General features: G+C 37.4%; 1 protein-coding gene across 2 annotated transcripts in view; it reads left to right on the forward strand.

Moving 5' to 3' along the window:
• RRAS2 (RAS related 2) overlaps positions 1–24,389 on the forward strand; it is a 75,798-nt gene that overhangs the window by 15,067 nt on the left and 36,342 nt on the right. The window contains exon 1 of one of the 2 annotated variants that reach the window (XM_060606073.2): positions 24,008–24,058. The exons of the other annotated variant lie outside the window; for it this stretch is intronic. Coding sequence (XP_060462056.1) covers positions 24,023–24,058 — 36 coding nt within the window. The 5' untranslated portion in view covers positions 24,008–24,022. Of the gene's footprint in view, positions 1–24,007; positions 24,059–24,389 lie in introns of those variants that run through there. 2 annotated transcript variants of the gene reach the window in all.

The following is a 24,389-nucleotide window of genomic DNA, read 5'->3' on the forward strand; positions in this document are numbered from 1 at the left end:
ATTTAGTTGAAATTAGGAGAGCTGAGATTGCATAGTGAGTGAGGTTTTGTTTAAAGTATTGCCTTGCTTCCCTCTCTGTTCCCCTGCTTCCTTGTGATCTATGTCCCATTACTCCTGCACATGCTGCCCTGGCTTCTGCTCTCCCCAGACCTGGCAACCTCCAGACGCCTGCCCATCCTGTTTGAAATTCCTGCTCTCACACAGCCTATTGCTCCTGGAGAAGCACAGTCTGATCATGCTTAGTCACAATCTGTGTGAAATGCACATCCATGACTCTTCTGAAGCTCTGTCCTTTACCAAGTATGCCGTTTTATCTGACTAATTCTTAGTCATCTTTCTAGATGTGACTCAGGGTTCATCTCCAGCAAGCCTTTCCCCAGAGAATATCCAGATTGGAGTAGGTGCCCCTCCCATGTGCCTCCATTGAATCCTGTACATATTTTTGATGAACTTTCTGAGAGTAAGTTGTGGAAGTAATGTCCCTTTACTGTTCTGAAGAACAAAAAAGAGAGTCTTTAATATGATCTTAGTACAGTTACCAAAGTCAGGAAGTTGTAATACTTTTAACTTAGATTATTGAAACTTAGTTGTTCCAATAATGTCTTCTATAGCATAGCAAAAGAAAATCTTTTTGGTCTAGGATCCAATCCAGGATTGACATTGTACTTATTTTCAATGTCTTTTTAGTCTTAAAGTTATTTGTAAAACATTCCACAATTTGGGTTGTCTGATGTTTTCTAATCATTAGAAGCAAATTAGGTAGTTTCGGCAGAACTATCACAAAAGAAGAGTCTTCCTCCAGTACATACCTTATATTAGGGAGGCACATGTCTATTTTTCCCAATACTGGTGTAGAATTGGACCACTCTGTTAACCACTGAAAAGTGATGACTGTTCCCTTTGTAATAAGTATCTTGTGGGTAGAGATACTGAGGCCAGGTTAATAACTACTTTCGAGCTTTTAGGGTTGTGTCTCTTTCTCATTGCTCAACTTCTTGTCCTTTCTTCTTTCCCTCCTTTCCTAGTTTCCTTCTTTCTTATACTCGCTGTCTCTAATTTGCATTTTGTGACAAGTTTTTGTTTTGTTTTGTTTTGTTTTTATCCTCAAAGAATGCTTGCATTGTACTCACAGGTTTTTAAGGGCAGAGCCCCAGTTATACCACATTTTATTTGGTGAAAGGATCTATATTTTGCTGGCCTTGGTTTCTTCATCTGTAAAATGAAGGTTCTGAAATAGATCATATTCTAAGGTCCTTTTAGATTTTACAGTCCAATGGCACATAAGTTTAGGAGTTTGTGTGTGTGTGTGTGTGTGTGTGTGTGTGTGTGTGGTTTTCTTTCCAGTTAGGTTGTTTTATCTTGTTTGGCATTTTTTCCCTAAGATTTTTAAAAAGTTGTCTTCATACTTCCTGTGCAGTATATAAATGTCTCACTGCTTTGGCTTATAATAGAACTGATCTTTGACTGGGGCCATGATATTCTTCACACTTGGATTGGTAATTCCTCTTTCCAACCTGGAAGACAAAGTGTGGTTTTCTTTTTTCATGGAGTGGAGAACTCATTCCTGCACAATCAATAAATCCTGTCATTCCGTGGAGTTTTCTAAATTGCTTAAAAAGGAAGAGAAGAAAAAAACCCTATTCAGTCTAGTTGTGTTTATTACCTTTAAAAACATGGTTTATGCATAACTTTTTTGCAGGGTTTCATAGAATTTCTAATCATTATATCATAGTTTTTAAAGAAGTGAGAATCTTGGGGCACTTGGGTGGCTCAGTCGGTTAAGCAGCCACTCTTGATTGCGGCTTAGGTTATGATCTCATGAATCGTGAGTTCAAGCCCCATGTCGGAGTTGGCTTGGGATTCTCTCTCTTTCTCTCTCTCTGTCCCTCCCCAGCTCATGCTCTCTCGTCCTCTCAAAAAAAGAATAAAAAGAATCTTGATTCATTGTAGAGTTTAGAGCAAATTATTTAGTTGTAGCAGTCAGTTTCATTTTAAACAGACTGGAAGAGTCCTGTTATTTTAGCGTTGTTAATACTTTAAAATTCTGCAGTAAAAGCATTAGGTTATTTAATGAATTACAAAAATTGCTTGGCCACATCTTAACTTTTTAAAAATAATTCTTAAGAATTTTTATACTGGGGAGCCTGGATGGCTTAGTCGGTTGAGTATCCGACTTCGGCTCAGGTCATGATCTCACAGTTCGTGAGTTGGAGCCCCACATCGGGCTCTGTGCTGACAGCTCAGAGCCTGGAGCCTGCTTCCAATTCTGTGTCTCCCTCTCTCTCTGCCCCTCCCCTGCTCATGGTCTGTCTCTCTCTCTCTCTCTCTCAAAAATAAATAAAAAACATTAAAAAAATTAAAAAAAAAAGAATTTTTATACTAACTAGAACTTACCTTTTATGATGTTTTGCACTTGAGCATTCAGGGAACTTTTGTGTATATGGTTTCCTTTTTTTTTTTTTTTTTTTTTTTTTTTTATATGGTTTCCTTTTAATACCAGCAATAACCCTTTATGATTGCAAGGTGGTGATCATGGTCATTGTTATTTCCATCTTGTAGAAGAGGAGATGGGGGCTTGGGAAGCAGCTGTTTGCCCACGGTCCTATACCAAGTAAGCAGGGAAGCTGAGATTGGGTTTCCCAACTCCTAAAATACAATAATCGTCTTACTACAGCCTATGAATGTTATATTGGAATAAAACCCCCAACACTGGGGCACCTGGGTGGCTAAGTTGGTTGAGCATCTGACTTCAGCTTGGGTCATGATCTCACAATTCGTGAGTTGGAGCCCTGCATAGGGCTTGCTGCTGTTGGGGGGCACAGAGCCCACTTTGGATCCTCTGTCCCCCTTTCTCCCTCCCTCCCCCACTTGTGCGCGCGCTCTCTCTCTCTCTCTCGCTTTCTTTCTCAAAAATAAATAAACATTTAAAAAAAATGCCAACACTTACTAGAGGGGAACTGAAAGGAGTGATATAATCTCATTTAATGGATGAAATTCTGCTACCTGTTACCAGTATGGATCTGGAGGGAGCACTGAATAGGGGTGGGATCAGTGAATGAGATTTCCTCAGAAGCACACTTGATGACTTGATGGGTTTCTACTAGAGCTGTTGATGAAGAGGGCACTGTTGGAAGCTAGTGGAGGGACTAAGGTTTGTAATGGCATCCTCTCTAAAATGCAGCTTAAGAAAGCTGAGGTATTCACTGTATGGATAGATCATGCACGAGAATGACAAACAACAGATTTAAGTACAGATCGATCACCTCTTGGGGTGGGGATGAGGAAGATGGGAGAATATGACTTTTGAGAGACATATAAGGGTCGAGAATTGTTGCTAATTTTTTATTTCCTAAGTTGGGAGGTAGGTATACATACATATTTTTAATATTTTTTTCTTCATAAAACATTTTCCGAGTTATTTTATGGTTAATGAAGAACAACAATGTAGTCAAATGGAAACTCTTAGCTTTTCATATGATGTTCAAGGTATCACGACTTGGTTGACAAGACACAAGTGTGTTCTTTAGGGGTTTTCCTTCAGGGTGGGAAACTTTTTATTTTTTTTCCCTGACTGTTCAAACAGCAAATAAAAATTGAGTACAATTTTTATTACAACAAAAAGTTCATATTTGAACTTGTGAGCAAAATTGTTTTGTGTGGATGTGTGTGTATACGTGTGTTTTGATTTGCTTCTAAAATTACTATATACTGTTATTGTAGCTTTCTCCAAAGCACTGCCTCTGATTTCATCTTGGTTACAGGAACTGATGATTAATTTTGCCGTAAATTTCCTGTATGAAGAAGTGATACCTTTAACTTTTCCCATCACAAATTTCTTAATACTATTTGTAGATGCACAAAATGAATGCTCGCATAATGTGGTTTTAGGTAGGTGTGACCAAGAATTAAAAGAACATCTAGAGTACCATATACTAGGCCAGTGCTTTGCACTATACTCTCGACATTTTTGCTCATTTCTAAAGTGGATAACTTTTGGGCTGAGGGCATGTTTCATCAAGAGTTGATAATTTTTTTAGGGGGACTATTTATTAGGATTATTTATTTATTTTAAAATGTGTTACCCTTTTGGTGACTTTGTGAATGAAAGGAATCTTATTTCCAAGTTTGGATGATCATGGGATTAGAAAAAATGCACTTGGTGGTTATTCATCTAAAAAGTTTTGCCCTTATTTGGATACTTTTGCTTTTTGGAGAGGTAAGATGGGAGAGAGAAGAGGAACTCTGTGTTCTTCGTGAAAGTATGTATACTGGAATGTTGCTAATTCTCAACAAAGAGATTGATTGAAAACGTGATTTAAGGGCACCTTTAGATTTATATAGATTATAGTGTGAGTTTAAGAGGAAGTGGGTGGGCTGGGGTGGGTAAAAGGTGGAAGGTTGGGGAAGGTGGAATTAATGACCTTGTTCCTGAGTTTAGAGGTTTGAATTATCTCCTTTTTTTGGAGATTACCACATATGAATTCATGGTGTATGCTGGGGGTTTCTTGGTGATTTTTTTGGATAGATTCTGAATGTCATCTAAGGACTAGACTTTTACGGTATCGATTTTTTGAGAACTTGAAAAAGTGTTTTGCTTTTGACATAGTTTGACTTTAAAGGTTTTCTTTCCTTGGCATCTCCTCAAACAGAGCCGTTCTGCCCATTCCAGTGGCAAGTGGAAGCTGTGGTCCATTAAGATTTTTGAAATAAAATTTGGGAAATGTTCTACACGCAGGGGTTCCTCACCCTTTTTTGTGCAAAGAACTCTTTTGGCAGTCTGGTGAAACGTATGAACTCCTCAGAATACAGTTTTTTGTTTTTTTTTTTTAATTTTTTTAATGTTTATTTATTTTTGAGACAGAGAGAGACAGAGCATGAACGGGGGAGGGTCAGAGAGAGGGGGAGACACAGAATTGGAAGCAGGCTCCAGGCTCTGAGCCATCAGCCCAGAGCCCGACGCGGGGCTCGAACTCACGGACCGCGAGATCGTGACCTGAGCTGAAGTCGGACACTTAACCGACTGAGCCACCCAGGCGCCCCCAGAATACAGTTTTTTGAGTGTATAAAATAAAGTATCTAGGTTTATAAAGGAAACCAATTACATTTAAGTCTAGTTATTGAAATACCAAAAACAAAAGTTTTCCCTTTTAACTGGTGTTGAGTATAAATGCTAACCTGATTTGCCTGCAATAACTGTTACATGAAATATCTGTGATTTTTTTTTTTTTTTTGGTGACCGTCACAGGTACTGCTACAGTGGTTTATTGAAAGAAATTAAATGCTAAATTTCAGTTAGAGGTTAATGGACCCCCTCTACCGCCCCCACCACCCACATTTTTGAATGAAGATTTAATTCGAAGAACCCTTTTTTAATGTAGTGAAAAAGAAGTCTGGATTTGGAGCCAGGTAACTATGGGATTGAGTCTCATCTGCTACTTGACAACTGTCTGTGTATTTTCTCAACTTGGAGCTTTAATTTCCTCATCAATATAATGGAGATGGAAAATAGTACCTGTGGGATTTTAGCCTATTATACCTAGAACACCCACAAAAAAGCTAAAATCCCTCAAGTGCTGTTACCATCTCCATCTACTATTGTAGTCAACTGGTATTGTCATTTTACCAGTTTTATTTTTTTAATGTTTATTTATTTTGAGAGAAAGAGAGATTGTGAGTGGGAGAGGGGGAGGAGAGGTAAAGACAGAGAGAGAGAGAGAGAGAGAGAGAGAGAGAAGAGAAGAGAGAATCCCAATGCAGTGCAGAGCCCGATGACGCCCTCAATGCAGAGCCTGATGACGTGGGGCTCGATCTCCAGAACCCTGAGATCATGACCCAAGGCAAAACCAAGACCTGGGTGCTCAACTGACTAAACCACCCAGTCCACCCCTTCATTTTGCCAGTTTGAGTGAAGTATAAAAACCTACTTCCCTTTATGTCTCTTTACTCCCTCTCTCCTGCTTATAATTATTTTCAGGCTTTCCTCTACATACATATTGAAACACATCAAACAGTATTATAATTTTTCTTCAACTTACAAGCGTATTATAGAAAACTGAAGAGAAGGCAAGTCTGTCCTACTTATCCATATTTTTGCCATGTCCATCCATTCATCCATCCTTCCTTCCTTCCCGAGATTCCTTCTTTGTTTCCCTCCTGTTTAGAGAACCTCTTCTGCCATTCTTTTAGAGTTAAGTCTGCTGGTGATATAGTCACTTTTATTTGCTTTATTTTCATTCCTGGGGGCAACTTTTTTTTCTGGATATAGGATTCTGGGTTGATAGTCCTTTTTGGTTAGCATCTAAAAAATTGTGTCACTTCTGGTCTCCATGGTTTCTGATGAGCCATCTGTAGACATTCTAATTGTTTTTCTCCCTGTAGGTAAGGTGTTTTCTCTGCCTTTTTAAGACTTTTTCTTTAGTTTTTAGAGGTTTAATTATTATGTGTCTTGGTATGGATTTCTTTGTGTTTTTTCCTTTATAGCATTTGCTCAGCTGCTTCACTGTAGGTTTTTGTCTTGCCACATTGAGAAGTTTTTAGCTATTATTTCTTCAAGTATTTTCTCAGCCCCTCTCTGTCCTCTCTTTTCCGGGATTCCAATAATGTGAATATTAGATCTTTTGTTATAGTCCCTTGGGGCTGTGAGGCTCAACCCCCCCATTTTTTCCCCCCAATCTCTCAGTTTTTCAGATTGGGTAGTTTCTGTTTTTCTATCTTTCAGTCCATTGAATATTTCTTCTTCCATTCTGCTGTTTAGACCTTTCTCTGAACTTTTTTTCTGGTTATTGTTTTTTTTCCAGTTTAAGTTCCCATTTGGTTCTTTAAAGCATATTTGTTGAGACTTGATTTCTGAGACTTTTCCCCCATTTATTCCAAACATTCTTCAATATTTTATCAAGACCGTCTGCCTTAATGTCTTCATCAGATGATTCTAACATCTCTGTCATCTTGATGTTGGTTCTTTTGGTTATTTTTGTCATTCTGTTTGAGATCTTCCTGGATTTTGATTTTTTTCCCCAAATTTTTATTTAAATTCTAGTTAATACATAATGCAGTATTGGTTTCAGGAGTAGAATTCAGTGATTCATCACTTCCGTACAACACCCAGTGCTCATCATGACAGTTTTTGCATGTTCTAATTGAAATCTTATACATTTTTATACTTTGTTCTGAGTCTTTGGATCTTACTCAAACCATTTATTTTAGCTGACTTTTTTTTATACTACTCTGGCAGGAAAAGGAAGGTGGAGGTGCTGCCTCATTACTGCCAGGTAGAGATTGAGCCTCCATGGAAACCTTGGGTGGGTGGGGGGGGGGACATTACATATTACTCCTAGGTGGAAGTCCAGGCTTCCCCACATAATCTCCATCGGAACTGTTCAGGGAGAGAAGTTCATTACTGACTGGCAGGGACGAAAGCCCTGGCTCCCTGCTTGACATACTCTAACATCATCCTAATGGGGCCTTTATAGCCTTGAGAGGGGAATGCTAGGCTCCCTACTGGGACTTTGCTGGTGGGGGTGTGAATGGGATGGGTGACTTTAGGTTATTAGCTTAAAAATGGATTACTATTTTTATGCCTCTTGATTCACATTGCTAGTAATTATGCCAGTCAACTTGATTTTATAAGGAGTTCAGCTCTGTACCTGTTTTTGAGGTGTTTCAGGGGCAGCTCTGTGTTATCCCTATTTATAACTTGAAAAGTAGTATAGGAAAGTGATCTGGGAGAAGAGGTAGATTGGGGAATTTAAAATAATACGTGATTGTTGAGGGTAGCTTGTGTAGGTGAGGCTTACCCATGTGGAGGAGGTCAACATGGCTCAAGATGGAATTCTGGAAGGCTGCCGTTTAAAAGAGGATAGGCAGAAGAAAAGGAACAAAATGACCCAAGAGAACCCACCGGAGAGCTAGAGACAAAAACCGTGTTAGGTATTGCAGAAACCAGTAGAAGAGAACTTCAGGAAATGTTGAGTATTGAGCAGAGTCACATATGTTAGATTGGTTAAGTAATCGAAGGGTGAAAATCCTAATATTGGCAATGAGTAAGTCACAGAAGGCAGTGTTAGTGGGATGATAGCAATAAAAGTCAGATTACACTGAATGGGGAGGTTAAGAAAAATATCGATGGAGGAGAAAGAAGGAAGGTAAAAACTGAGGTGCGTGTGTTTTATTAATTTTGTTACAAATTAAAAAAAAATGTTTCTTTTTGAGAGAGTGTGAGCTGGAGAGGGGCAGAGAGAGAGGGGAACAGAGGATCCAAGGGATCTCTGCAATGATAGCTGTGAGCCCAATACAGGGCTTGAACTCACGAACTGAACTGTAAAATCATGAACTGACTGAGCCACCCAGGTGCCCCGGGGGTACATGTGTTTTAAAATTAAAAATTCTTACTTACATGCTGAAGAAGAGCTAGTATGATAGGAAATACACCAGAGAAGGAAGGTACTGTTGATGGCAAGGACCTTTGATAAAGTGGAAGATTGAATCTAGAGCACAAACGAAGCATCAAAAGTTGAGGACAGTGATATGTATATATATTTTTTTCCTCCTGAAAGGGTGGAAAGGACAGAAACAAGACAAAGCTTGATGGGAGTCTCAGAAATAGGGAAAATAATCTAGACGTACATAAATGTTTTTCAAGAAATTTTTACCCAAATTAGTAATTTAATAGTTTACATTAGAGGCATGCCAGAATTGAATATATTTTAAAAAAATATGCTGATGATACAACAGTTCTTATATGCTAAAAGAAAAAAAATGGCAATATGATGAGCAATTAAGAACCAAAATATAGTAAATGTTTTAAATTATCTCTGAGTAGCAAAAAAAGGGGGGTGCTAAATAAGCCATTTTTAAATTACCCATTGACAAAGATCAATGAAAGGTTACCTATTGTAGGTAAAGATATGGGGATAAGGATACTCTCTTACACTGCTCCTGGAATCTTAAAAGTAAAAGCTGAATTAAGCCTTAAATTTCATATACTATGATCCAGTGTGGCTATATTTCAAGGAGATTTTCCCGATATAGTAATTTACTAGTAGAAGTAATTTACTAGTAGAATGGTAGAAGATTTAGATACATTTTGTAACAATGTTACTTTCAACATTTTGGAAATGGTTTATGTGGTCAGTGATAAAGATGGATTGAGTAATGGCTAGTGTTATTAAAATTAATTTTGAGACACCTTGGCAAGGAGGAGATGCTCATTAAGTAGGGGAGGAAAGTAGATTATAAAACCATATACAGTACAATACAAGTTTAATTACATATGCACAGGGAAACAAGGACTTAAGAGTAAACATTTCTGGATGATTTTTAATTTTGGTTTCTTTTTTTTTTCTGTGTCTGGATTTTCTTCACTGCACTTACAATATATCCTATAATAGGGAAAAAGAATTTTAAAAACTTCAGTGCTGCTGAGTGCACTCTTAAGGGAATACAGTTGGTGACCAGTAGCTTTCTAGAGTACAGCTTGTACTTTATCGATAGTCTAGCCTTATCCTTTGACTTGAGAAGTATACCTCCAGGGATTTTTACTAAGGAAATGAATAAGAACCATAAAGATTGTTTTACAAAGATTTATTGTGATATGGTTTATAATGGTGACATGCTCTAATTGTCCTAAATAGGCCAATGGTTAAAATCTAGTTCATTCTTCCAGTGGACATAAGGCAGATCAATGCAGTCTGTGAAAAATGGTTTTGGGAGTGTACATGATGAAACAGGAAGTTTTCATGCTATCATTTACACAGAGAAAAAATATAAAATGGTATAAGTTTTGTCCTGATTTTCTTCCTTAAAATAAAAGAAAAAATAACAGGAAGAAAGAGATCCAAATCCGGAGTTGTTTTCTTTATACTGTTAGACGTTTTCTACAGTGGTCATTATTTTATAATTATAAAGTTGTAAATAAATTTGCTAATTGATACAAAAAGCCTCTGTATATCTTTTACTTCAGTTAGTTTCTCCATTATGTGGTAAACACAGAATAGACTAAACTCAAGATTTATTTTATTACTTAAACCTTAGGAAAACATCTTTCTTAAAATCTGACTTGCATGTCTTTATTTTTCTGTGACCAAATTTTCTTCTGTCTTTTATAAGAGATTTATGTCTTGGTTTCTCTTTTGCTCCAATGATAATGTATGTGTGATTTTTTAAAAACTGAAAAACTAAGTGAGGGGCACCTGGGTGGCTCAGTCGGTTAAGTGTCCAACCCTTGATTTCAGCTCGGATCATGATCTCACGGTTCGTGAGATCGAGCCCCCAGTTGGGCTCTGTGCTGGGCTTGGAGCCTGCTTGTGATTCTCTCTCTTCCCCTCTTCCTCTGCTCCTCCCCTGCTCATTTACTCTCAAAACAAACGAACGAACAAACAAAAAAACCCTAAGTGAAACATTAGTGAAGATTTCATTAAAAATAAGATTTTTTTTTTTTACCATATCATATGCAAAGATGAAAGCAATACAACGGCATGTAAAATAAAAGTAAAAGTTCCCTGCTATGCCTGCTTATCCATTCCATTACTTCCCACATTTTCATTCTCTAGTCGTAACCACATGATAAAATGCAACCATATTCAGTGTACTAGTTGAGTTTCGACAAATTTTTGTGTCAAAACTATGTAGCCATGATCACAAGCAAGATAAAGAATACTCCATCACCCCAAGAAAGTCCCTTGTGTCTATTTCCAATTAGTAACCTCCAAAGGTAACCACTATATTGACTTTAATTAGTATAATTTAATTTTGCCTGATTTGGACTTTATATCCTGTAATTATAAAGAACATACTCTTTTTTTGTCTGGTATGTTTTTGCTTTGCATATTTTTGGGATTCATCCATGATCTTGCTTATTTTGGTAGTTTGTTCCTATTTGTTGCTTGGTAGTGTTCCATACTATGGATATACCATAATTTATTTACTCTTTGATGGAGCATTTGGGTTGTTACCAGTTCTTAGGAACTATGAATGAAGCTGCACTGAACATTCATATACTATACGTTACTATATGGATTTATATTTTCATTTCTCTTGGATTAAAACCAAGTTGTGGAGGGGTACCTGGGTGGCTCAGTCAGTTAAGCCTCTGACTCTTGATTTCAGCTCAGGTCATGATCTCATGGGTTCATGAGTTTGAGCCCCATATCGGGCTCAGCACTGACAGTGTGGAGCCTGCTTGGGATTCTCTCTCCCTCTCTGCCCTTCATTTGCTGTCCCCACCCCCTCATATAAATAAAACTTAAAAAAAAAAAAAACAAAACCCAAGTTGTAGATGATTAGGTCATATGGTAAGGTCATAAAGTCATTAACTTTGGAATGTCATTTCACAGTTTCTTGTGAAAAGGTTGTACCAGTTTCTATTCCCACCAAAGATGTATGGAAATTCCAGTCATTCTGGGTTCTTACCAGCATATTTTAGCCAGTCTGCTGGATATGTAGTGGCATCTCACTGTGGTGTTAATTTGCTTTTCTCTGGTGACACTGAACATCTTTTTATGTACATCCCATTTGTCTTTTAAAATTCTTTGTCTTTTTAAAAAATTGGGTTGTTGGTGTAACTGAGCTGCAAGGCTTCTTCCATTTGAAATTAAGTCCTTCGTTTAAAAAAAAAAGGGGGGGGGGGCGCCTGGGTGGCTAAGTCGGTTGAGCGGCCGACTTCGGCTCAGGCCATGATCTCTCGGTTCATGAGTTCGAGCCCCATGTCGGGCTCTGTGCTGACAGCTCAGAGCCTGGAGACTGCTTCAGATTCTGTGTTTCCCTCTCTCTGCCCCTTCCCCGCTCATGCTCTGTCTCTCAAAGATGAATAAACGTTTAAAAAAAAATAAATTTGAAATACAAGTCCTTTGTCAGCTATATGTATTGTAAATATTTTCTCCTTGCCTTGTTGTTTGTTTCTATTATATATAATGTGATATATATTATATACTATATTATTATTACATAATGTTATTTGTTGACATATAATGGAGATATACTAGTTTCAAATGTACAGCATAACAATTCAATGTTTACATATACTGGGAAATGATCACCATAAGTTCATAACATCTGTCTCTATACATATTTCTTCCCTTTTAATATTTACATCCTATATCTATAGTTTTACTCCATTGGCCAGAACTTTTAAACTTTAAAAATAACAAAATAGTTAAAATCAAAATAAACGTGGTAGTAGATGTCCTTGTTTTGCTTCTGATTTTATTTCTCTACATCATATAAAAAATTTTACAGATTTTTTGGATTAAGTATCCTATGAGGGTTTTTATTAATGTTACTATTAGCAGTGTAATTTTATCAGATGCTCTTTGGCATTTGTTATTGTTAGACCATTATTAGTCGTATCCCTTGATGTTGAATTGGTAAGAAATATCTAGGATATACATCACTTGATTAGGGTATATTAGTACACTGAAGAATTTTATATACTATCATTTTACCTGGTCAGTTTCTGGTTTACTTTAATTGTATCGTATGGGTGTTTATTTCCCTTTTCTGGGTATATAAAGGCTGTGATCAAGATCATATTTGTCTTGTAGGATGAATGGGATGACATATTCATCTTCACATGCATCAAGAGTTTTAAATTGTGCATTTTAAAAATCTGGGCTTATCACTATGGTCATTATTCCAGATACTCATTTTGTTCCTAGTTCTTAGAGAATTTTGTCTGTTTTATCTTCTGTTAATTCACTTCTCTCCTTTTTGAGATAACAGCTTTGTGTGTAATTTTTTTTTCTTTTTTAAATTTTGTGAAAATATTACCATAATGAAGCTTTTTAATTCTATTATAGGTCTGTATAGAAGAGTATCTTTATCTTATTTTTGTTACAGCCTCTTTCCCTTGAATATATGTATTTTCTGGATATGTTTTTTTGAGTGCTACCAAATGCTAACATACTGCCTCTTTTTCACGGAATCCAAGATGACTAAGCTATTCCTGCCCAGTGGTACTCATTTAGATTTTCTAGAATGGTCTCCACCCCCATCCCAAAGTATTAGTTCTTGAATTGTCAGTGCTATCAATTGATAGATCTTTGTTTTTATTTTTTATTATGTTCTGTTTTCCTTTGGTTTTAATCATTTTTTTTAAAGTTTTATATTTTATTGCTTTGTTTTTTTCTTTTGATAAACATTCAAAATTATGATTTCACCTGTGAAAATTGCATTAGTCATTTGGTATTTGTAGAAATCTCATTTTAATTTTTTTCTCATTCAAATTATTTTATATTTGAAATTTAAATTTTGGTTGATTTCTGCTCTGTTATTCTATTTTTAGCATTCTGGAATTTTTGGACATTAGAGAAGATATCTTTCAAATGTTGAGGGGCCCAAAGCCTGTGTAGTTTTGGCGTTCCCCCTTTAAGAAAGAGGCTACAGAATTATATACACGGATGGATATTTATTTAGAATGAGAAAAGAAGTCATTCGTGTAAATGAAGGGCATGAGTGAATGAAGGGCCCAATCTTCGTTCATTTTGTGGCAAATCTGCCTCTGCTTCAAAGGATAAAATTTGGTTGATGTACATTGAATCTTCATGAATCTTCTCTGCTTTGTGTCCTATATTTTTGACTATGTGCCATAATATTTTTTTCAACTTCCAGTGGTTCTAATAGTTTTTGCACCGATTCATACTTTTTGTTGCCTAAATAATATTCCATTATTTCATGATGGCATTTAAGAATCTGGCTGTAGCTGTTGCCAAATAAATTTTACCATGTTCAATATTGATGTTTTCATACTTGATTTCTTCTGTGGACTCAGTTTGATGCATTTTTTTGCCCACCCTTTTGTTGTTAGCCTTCTGAGCACCACATTGTTAGATTTTATTTAAAAAGAAATCCTGGGACCCTACGACCCAGCAATTGCACTACTAGGTATTTATCCAAGAGATACAGGTATGCTGTTTCGAAGGGACACATGCACCCCCATGTTTATAGCAGCACTGTCAACCATAGCCAAAGTATGGAAAGAGAGCAAATGTCCATCGATGGATGAATGGATAAAGAAGATGTGGTATACATATACAATGGAGTATTACTCGGCAATCAAAAAGAATGAAATCCTGCCATTTGCAACTACGTGGATGGAACTGGAGGGTATTATGCTAAGTGAAATTAGAGAAAGACAAAAATCAGATGACTTCACTCATCTGAGGACTTTAAGAGACAAAACAGATGAACCTAAGGGAAGGAAAACAAAAATAATATAAAAACAGGGAGGGGGGCAAAACAGAAGAGACTCATGAATATGGAGAACAAACTGAGGGTTACTGGAGGGGTTGTGGGAGAGGGGGTGGGCTAAATGGGTAAGTGGCACTAAGGAATCTACTCCTGAAATCATTGTTTCACTATATGCTAACTAATATGGATGTAAATTTTAAAAAATAAAAAATAAAAGTAAAAAATAAAAATAAAAGAAAAATCATTCTCAGGAAAGAAACCAAAAAAAAATATTTATGTATATATATTAAAATATTGCTTAGTAAAAAAAAAAAAAATCCTGGGGTGCCTGGGTGGCTCAGTCAGTTAAGTGTAGGACTTAATACCGGCTCTGGTCATCTCTTAGTTTGTGGGGTCAAGCCCTGTGTCGGGCTCTGCTCAGAATTCTCTCTCTCTCCGCCCCTCTCCCACTCCCTCCTCCCCAAATAAATGAACCTTAAAAAAAATAAAAAGAAATCCTGTTGAGCTTCTTTTTTTCTACTAAAGCTACTTGATCACGATTACTGGTTTGGCCTCTTTGTATTTTTCCCTCCATACTTTCTCATGTTTGACCTGTGTTTTATAGTGTCTTTATTTTGCAGTGACTTTTTTTTTTTTTTTAATTTTTTTTAACGTTTATTTTTGAGACAGAGAGAGACAGAGTATGAACAGGGGAGGGGCAGAGAGAGAGAGGGAGACACAGAATCTGAAACAGGCTCCAGGCTCTGAGCTGTCGGCACAGAGCCCGACACGGGGCTCGAACCCACGGACCGTGAGATCATGACCTGAGCCGAAGTCGGACGCTTAACCGACCAAGCCACCCAGGCGCCCCTGCAGTGACTTTTAAGGAGCAGCATTTATCTTCATTACCTGTAGTGTGGGTGGGGAGTAAGTCACCTTTTCATCCATGAGTGTTTTTTCTCCTCATGAGTTGTGGCTGTGGGCAAGAATGTGTGCAAATCTATGAAGAGCTGGTTGGGAGGTGAAGTAGGTAGTGCACATTTTCTCTTTCCCTAAAGCATTTAGAGATTGGTTAAGTAGGGGAGAATTTATATTGTTTGGGTTTTACTGCATGAATTCATGTTGTCATAATTCTAGTAGCAGTGGTAACTGATGACTTTCAAATGAAATCAAGTGAAAGTTGATAGGATAATTGGTTATTCTCTTGGAGTAAGCCTTCTGTGCTTCTTTTAGGGAGACAGAGAGAGAGTGAGAGAGAGAGAGAGTGAGTGAGTGTGTGTGTGTGTACATGCAAACTATTGCAGATTGTTTTTGCAGTTTCTGCAAATTAAAAGTCAGTTTTGCTAGTACTGATAAAAATGTTTCTGACACTAACACAATACTGCTTGCCTTTTTTCGTGTTAGTAACGACAAAGTATTTGTTCTTTTAACACACAGGAAGAGCATGAAACTGATTTTCCTCCGTGGGACTCCCTTCCCCAGTGGAATAAAGTTAGATAGAATGAGAATTTCTTTCCCTCTTAAACTCTGAAAAAGACCACTTCCTCTATTTTGCATTTTTGGGTGGTGGTTATAGCACTTGTTTTGAGGTTTGACCACCCTTTGTTCAGCTATTTTTATTTTTACATATCATTTTGAGTACACTTAGTGGTATTTTAACTATAACATCTTGTATAATGAAACTCATGCATGCATAGTATGTCTTAAAACACCACTGTTGTTTTGACTTAATTTGTATTAATTGGTTTGTGCTATTTCTGCTTTATCTGAGTTGTTTTTTTTCTTTAACAAATGAATGCCTAGTTTGCCACAGCTGAGCTAAAAAGCCAAATCATACTTTTAATAGATTTGCAATGTTTGCTTTCTCTGCTTAACATTTAAATTATGTAAGATATGACATGAATTTCAACTGCTTGGTTGCTCTATGTCCCCACCCTCCCACCCCCAGTAGGGGACAGACTTTTTTTTTTAAATGAATTTTATGTTTGCAGTTTGCCTTCACTGCTAAAGGCTAAACATAAATCTGGGTAGTGCATGTTACAGTATTCTTTCAAATGCCTGGGATCCCATAATAGTGTAGTACTTAGTTTCTAAGTACTTAGTACTTAGATAGGACTGGATGTCAGGCAGTAGTATCCACTGAGCACTTTAGTGCCAAGGACTGTGAAGAGAAGGAACAAAATACTGAGGGAGAGGGGCGCCTGGGTGGCTCAGTCGGTTAAGCGTCCGACTTCGGCTCAGGTCATGATCTAGCGGTCCGTGAGTTCAAGCCCCGCATCGGGCTCTGTGCTGACAGCTCAGAGCCTGGAGCCTGTTTCAGATTCTGTGTCTCCCTCTTTCTCTGACCCTCCTCTGTTCATGCTCTCTGTCTCAAAAATAAATAGATGTTAAAAAAAATATTTTTTTTTTAAATAAAAAAAAATACTGAGGGAGAGAGGCCCCCTTCTCCTCCCCCCAATACAAGAGAAATAATGACGCATGCTTTCTGTGGAACAACATAACAATTAGAAGTTCAAAGTAATATACTAACAAAGCAAGGGCTTGAGTGCTCAGAGGGTATAGAACTGAAATTCAGGGCTCAAGTTGTAATCTGAAGTTCAGATGAGGGTAGCTGTGGTAAACTACAAATGAGGTACAGAAGGGGCAGTTCTGGGGGGCAGCCAGTGTGTGCTAAACATAGGAAGTTCACACATTTTACTCTTACTGGAAACTATGTCTTAAATTGAATTGGAACTCCTGATTTTGTTATGTGAATGGGAGTAAAGATATAGAACTTTTACCCCTTATTTTTTTTAATCATTGCTTAGCTTTCAAAAGTCTTACTAAACAAATTTCAGAATCAGTGAAACTTGATAATTTAAATAAAATTTAAGCATCTGTAAAATAGTTAACAATGGCACACTTCCTGGCACAGAAAGTTCAGTATACAAAATGCTAAAAATTATATAATAGCAGCATTTTAGAAGCTATATAACATATGGTTGTAGTGTTAAGCTGTCACTGTTTCTCATCTGGTGAAAAATAAAGCATTAGGTATATGCCCTGAGATCTTCAGATTTGTACATATTCTTCTGAAGCCTTTACTATACTATCTTTGGGTTCCATGCCATGGGATAATCAGGTCATGTTTAGTGCTGTTCGAGGAAGGAAAACCAAATTATGTTGTAGAGGTTCTAATGTGTTAATGTTTTGCTGTATGCTTTTCTATAATATTCCCAGACAGAAAGTCTTAAATTTGTGTAAGTACATGGAGAAAAGTCTACTGAGATACTAAACTCCATCCTCCCTCAAAATGGGATCAGTTGCTGCTGCTGCTCCAATCACTACTCCGTTCTGTATGGCACAGTAGTATTCCGTGTAAAAAATTGCCATTTTACAAACCAAATAGAAGATAGAATGGAAGAAGAGGCCCCTTGTACGACAGCAAAAAGTTCTTTTACACACCAAAAAAATGTGTAACATTTTTATCAAGAAACCTAAAAATGCTACTGTGGTTCACAAAGAAGACCTAAAGAAATAGAAAAACACACTATATTCTTGGATTTGAAAATGCAAGTTCTTAACTATCAATTCTGAAAGCTAGTAACTAACTGTAAACTCTGAAATCTGTAAACTGGCATTCTAAAATAAAAAACCTAAAAGGATTAAAAAAAACAAAACAAAAACCAAACTCCACCAGTCTGTTGTCAGGTATTTGTGTAAGCTCATTTTGTAGATGAGTGAAATGAAGCTCATCAAATAACCTCTCCAGGGTTACAAAGCTAGGAGGTGGTTAAAGCAAGGCTTCCCAGTAAGGTGAGTTTGAGGGCTCAGACGTGATAATAGCTAATATATAGTAAGCACTTACATCATTAACCGTTACTGTTCCAGGTAAAGCACTATATATTTTTTCAGATAGAATAACATCTAAATATATGTAGAAAATAGGAATTTGTGAGACTTTTCTAGAGGGGTTCTAAGGATAATGCATGCTTCGTTTATAGATTTATGGGTCCTTTAGAATTCCTGCCTCCCCGTCCCACTCTTCCCCATCCCTACGCAGTGTTCCAGCACCTTCTCCTATGATCTGCTCTTCTGCTTCTTTATATGTCAGATAATCTTATATAGTATGGATTTTTTGGGGCCGTCTATTATGTTCTGTTAGTCTTTTTGCCTATTCCTATGCCCATGTCATTCTTTCTTTCTTTTCTTTTTTTTTTTTTTTACAGAAAAGTTTTATTCTTTCTTATGAGAACTCCTGGCAACATTAAATATATACCATAACTATGGTGTTAGCTATAGTCATTATGTTGTATGTTACATCCCCAGTATTATTATTTTTTTAATTTAGTTTTTATTTTTTTTAAATTTACATCCAAATTAGTTAGCGTATAGTGCAACAATGATTTCAGGAGTAGATTCCTTAATGCCACTTACCCATTTAGCCCACCCCCTCTCCCACAACCCCTCCAGTAACCCTCAGTTTGTTCTCCATATTCATGAGTCTCTTCTGTTTTGCCCCCCTCCCTGTTTTTATATTATTTTTGTTTTCCTTCCCTTAGGTTCATCTGTTTTGTCTCTTAAAGTCCTCAGATGAGTGAAGTCATCTGATTTTTGTCTTTCTCTAATTTCACTTAGCATAATACCCTCTAGTTCCATCCACGTAGTTGCAAATGGCAAGATTTCATTCTTTTTGATTGCTGAGTAATACTCCATTGTGTGTGTATGTGTATGTATATATACATACATATACATACATGTACATATACAAACATGTATATATATGTATACACACACACACACATACATACATACATACCACATCTTCTTTATCCATTCATCCATCGATGGACATTTGGGCTCTTTCCAGACTTTGGCTATGGTTGATAGTGCTGCTATAAACATGGGGGTGCATGTGTCCCTTTGAAACAGCATACCTGTATCGCGTGGATAAATGCCTAGTAGTTCAATTGCTGGGTCGTAGAGTAGTTATATTTTTAGTTTTTTTGAGGAACCTCCATACTGTTTTCCAGAGTGGCTGCACCAGCTTGCATTCCCATGTGTCATTCTTTCTTAATTTTATAAATGGTTAGGACAAGCCTTGCTGATGTGTTCATTCAATAAAAATTTCATTGAACGAATATTTGTGGCCAGTACTATGTGCTAGGAACTGTATAAGTGCTGGCAAAACCTCACTGACCAAAGCAAAAAATTCTCATGGAGCTGACTCTTGTAAAGAATTTCTCGGGGGGCGCCTGGGTGGCTCGGTCGGTTAAGCATCTGACTTCGGCTCAGGTCATGATCTCGCGGTCTATGAGTTCGAGCCCCGCGTCGGGCTCTGTGCTGACAGCTCAGAGCCTGGAGCCTGTTTCGGATTCTTTGTCTCCCTCTCTCTCTGCCCCTCCCCTGTTCATGCTCTGTCTCTCTCTGTCTCAAAAATAAATAAGCGTTAAAAAAATTAAAAAAAAAAAAAAAAAAAGAATTTCTCGGGTATTTTTCCTGTTTATAAATTTTATAACCATCTTGTGGTTCTGTCAAGTTCAGTGGTAAACTCAATAGGTTTATTTATTTTAGATTGTATCATATAAAGGAAAATTGACAATTTGACAATTATGTCCATGAACATAGAATGCTTTTCACTTCAGATATATCTCCCCCTGCCTTTGGCCAGCTGACCAGTTGCTTGCCTGCCTGCCTTCCTTCCTTCCTTCCTTCCTTCCTTCCTTCCTTCCTTCCTTCGTTTTTACATGTTTATTTAGAGAGAGAATGAGAGAGAGGGTGTGTGTGTGTGTGTGTGCGCACGTGTGTTGTGTGTGTGTGTGTGTGTGTGTGTGTGGGCGGTGAGGGGGCAGAGAGAGAATCCAAAGCAGGCTGCACTGCACGCTCAACACAGAGCCAGACATGGGGGCTTGATTTCACAATTGTGAGATCATGACCTGAACCAAAATCAAGAGTTGGATGCTTAACTGATGGAGCCACCCAGGTGCTCTGGCCTTTATTTAAAGCTTTATAATTTTCTATAAAGGTCTAGAATATATTTTATTAGATTTACTCCCAGTTACTGTATATTTACTGTTGCTATTATAAATGGCATCGTCTGTTTGGCTTAAGTTTTGTAATGGCTTGTGTACAGAAATGGCTTTTTTTGGGAGGGGGTTCTGAGGATCATTATATAGATTTTTGTATCCAAACACCTTGTAGAATTCTGTTGGCAATAATCTGTATCTTCTGTGGGGTTTTCTGTATTAATAAACATATCAAATAATTTTTTTTTCAATTCTGTTTTTTTATATTGCATTGGTTAGGACTTTAAAATATAGTATTGAATAAATGTAATGAAATGAATAATAAATAATAAATATAAATAAATAGTGGACATTATTTCTTGTTCTTGATTTTTAAAGTTTCACTGTTAAAAAAATATATTCTGCAGGGACTAATTTCCTCTAGTCCCACTTGCTATGTATTTTTAAGATCAGGTGTGACATTTTCTCATGCTTTTCCTGTATCTGTTATGATCATGTTATTTTTCCTTTAATCTGTTCATGTGGTGAATTATATTTGTAACTTTTCAAAAAAAAAGCCAATGTATCTTTCTGTTCTGGATTCATGGAATACGTTCATAATGTGCATTCTTGTTTACATATTGTTTACATACTGTTGGATTCTGTTTGCTAATATTTTATTTATGGGCTTTTGGTTGTTTTTTTTTTTTTATGGTTTAGTGAAGTTGACCTGTAATTTTCATTTTACCTAATGTCCTTGTCTGATTTGGTATCTAGATTTTACAGGCCTCATGAATTGAGGAATATTTCCTCCTTTCGTTTTCTCTGAATCTGTGTACTACTGGAATTACCTGCTCCCTGAAAGTTTGGCGGAACTGGCTTTTACCACTTCTGGACCTGATTTTTGTATACGTGTAGCAAGGTTCTTTTCTTTCTTAATTTTTCCTTCTTACGGTCCTAGGACTCTTCAGGATTCCCCTCCCTCCCTTCCTTCCGAGTGTTGAGCGTGGGGGGGGGGGGGGTTGGAGAGAGAGAGAGAGAGAGAGAGAGAGAGAGAGAGAGAGAGAGAGAGAACGAACCCCAAGCAGGCTCCATGCTCAGCACAGAGCCCAATGTGGGGCTGAACCCCACCACCCTGGGATCATGACCTGGGCTGAAATTAGGATGCGCGATGCCCAACTGCCTGAGCCTGGTGCCCCAATTCAGGCATTCTAATTATTCTGTCCCAAGACAGGGGTTAGCTCAAATGAGAGTAGGGAGGTCTTACTGATAAGAAAACATAGGAAAGGAAGAACTTCAGGAATGAGTCGGAATTTGAATTAGAGACTAGACTTTGGGCCAGAAACAAGTTGGGGGTGGGTGGGAGGGAAAGGATCTATTTCTGAGATTTTGTTCAGTAACAAGGATCTCCTCCCACCAGGCTGAAGTAGGAATAGGTGGGCTAAAGTGGTCTTAGCAAGTTGACCACTCCCTGCTCCCTACTCCTGCTCCCTACTCCCACTCACTCCGGAGTGATGAAACAAAGGTGCACCAGCAGATCACAGGATATGGCAGAAGTAGCAAACAGATTCAGGTTTAACCCCTACCTTCCGCCGGGACTTTAGATATTTTGGTACTTTTTGATCATTCTTCAGAGAGTAAGTATAAAGAATAAGGGACTTCAGTGCCATCCTTACGGAGTTCCCTGCTCCATTCCACCACCTTTCCACTAAGAGAAATGTATTGAGAAAATGTAAAATTTGCTCCCGATTAGCTAGCTCTTCTGTGCTAGTAGAAGGGGAGACGGTATTATGGACAGTCCCCAAAGGTTTAAAAGTATTGACCTGTTTTTAGTTCTTTACAGTTTATCTTTTATCATTATGTTGCTTAAGTTACTAAGAAGATTAACTCGTATTTTCAAGGTTTTCCCATATCTTATATCCTGTTTCTTTTCATAATTGCTTTTAGGATCTTGAAAAATAAATTTTGAAATAAATTTAAATTATTTAGTATTTTTATTTTTGTCAATCCATGCAGTTTTATAAAAACACAGTATATTTAGTGCTTTTCAGAAAAATTCCTTTCCTCTGCTTTTTACATAAGTTTTCCTGAAAGCACTAAAAAATTGATTAAGGCAAATCTCTGGGCCAACCTGGTTTCACTTTGAAGACTAAGTATGAATGAGTTTCTACAGGAAAAATTTTCCATTGCTTTTGTTTATAGATTGAAATTAGGGAAATGAACAAGTAAATGAGTGTTGCTTAATGAAGCTCTTTTAAAATTTTTGACTTAAAAATTTTTTTTGACTTAATCTCCCAGTTTCAGTGTCAGTTGACTTGACTTTAGGTAGAGAGCATGTGACTTTAGACAACCATGCAATCATTCAAGGTATGCTGCTGCTTAAGAAAAAGACTTTAAAAAATGTGTTAGAACATGGGGAAAAAAAAAGATCTTGCTCTCTTGTGGTTTCACAGGGTGCCAGAGGTCTGGTTGCTTGTATGTTTCACTCAATTGCTTTCTGTTCAATGAGTAGGATCACTACCGTGCCTCATAACTTTGCAGACTCACTGCAGAGGAAATAGCAAGAGGTAAAAATGACCTCAAATGAATGTGGCTTTTTTGTGGGATGGAGTGAGTAGACAGTGTGCTACAACTAAATAAATCAATTATGCAGGAAGACCTTTACTTAACTCATCTTTATATTCTTTTCACACTGTGACTACCCCTGCCCCTAGCATTTCTTGTTGTTTAAACATTTGTAAAGTGATTAGTTTGTTGTATGTATGTAAATGATTACAGTTGAGTTGTCTAGAATTTTATAATCTTATTATCATTTCTCTAGTAAGCTCTTTCTTTTCCTCTTTTGGGCTGACAGCTTGCTTACTGTGAGTGCCTTAAGGTAAGAGATCTTAGACTCAGTATGGGTTGAATGGAACTAACTTCCTTTATCTCATCATGTTGGATTCTCTTGCATCTGTTTTTGCTAGTTTATCCTGTAAGTTTCTATTGTTTTGGTTGCATAACCATTTTGTACTTGGAAAAATAAAACTTATTTGTATTTTTCTACCATAAGTCTTGGGTAGCATCATGACCTTTTGTCGGTTTAGTATTGGGTATGAGATATTTTGATAACACTTTAAAGGGGAAGGAGAAATCATTATGTATGGTGAACTTGTAGTTATCGTGCTCTCAGAAGGTGGAAGGGAGTCTGGATAGTTTTATATCTGTGTTTATTGCAATGCCGGTGATACATACCTAGGAAACACTCCTTTATCTGCTGGCCAGCTTATTACCAGTGTCAAGGTTGACTGAGATGTGTGGGGAAGATTTGAGGTCTGGACACTTTTCTCCATAAATACAGACAAAATAGAAGCAATACATTTATTTTGTTTTCCGAAGGTAGCTCTCAGTGTAATGTAGTGGTTTTGGGCACATAATCGAGCCAGACTGCTTGGAATCAGTCTCTACCACTTACTGCCTGTGGCTTTGAGCAAGTTACTGAACCTCTTACGTCTCCTTTTCCTCACCTGTAAGATGGAGACAAATAATAAGTACTTACTACCTCATGGACTTCTTGTGAGGTTTCAGTGAACTAATGTAAGCAAAATACTTAGTGCCTGGCACATGATAAACTCTGTAGAGGTATTGTTGCCAAATCAGTACATGTGACTCAATGTGTATCTGATGTATGTGTCCCTGAAGGAGTTTGAAATGTAAAACTTAATTTTTCTGCAAGTCTGATCTACAGTGACTTTTGAATAGCCTCAAAAGTGGGGACTGAAAGAATCAATAAAATATCTGTATTTCGGTTGTCTTTACTGTACACTGACTGCCTTCCTCAGGAAATATTTCTTTTGCCTTAGCTGTTCCATGGCCTGGCTGAGTCTGGCTCTTTTGTGATGACCACAGCAGGGAAGCTTGTCCTGGGAGACTGGGTGAGAGTCCCATTGGTTAGGCACAGGAATACTGCCGTGGAACAAGGGGTTTGCTTCTAAGGGCACCTACCTGAACAGATGCCATTTCATCCCTGGGCACTGTAGTGTTAAAAGAGTGAACGTCCAAAAATAGGATTTATTACGATAGTGATTCATTCATTCAACAAATATTTCTCTAGGGTTTATGTGCATGGCCTTAAGGAGTTTGCAGAGACAGGGTTTTCCTGTTCTAAAGTAGAGTGTTAGTCCTAACTGAAGGGGAAAAACATGAAAATGATTTTGCTCTTCCTGCTGTCTCTAAAAATGGACTGATTCTCCTTTATGTATTTAT

This window comes from Panthera onca, chromosome D1 (assembly GCF_046562875.1).
Source record: "Panthera onca isolate mPanOnc1 chromosome D1, mPanOnc1 haplotype 2, whole genome shotgun sequence".
Lineage (NCBI taxonomy): Eukaryota > Metazoa > Chordata > Mammalia > Carnivora > Felidae > Panthera > Panthera onca.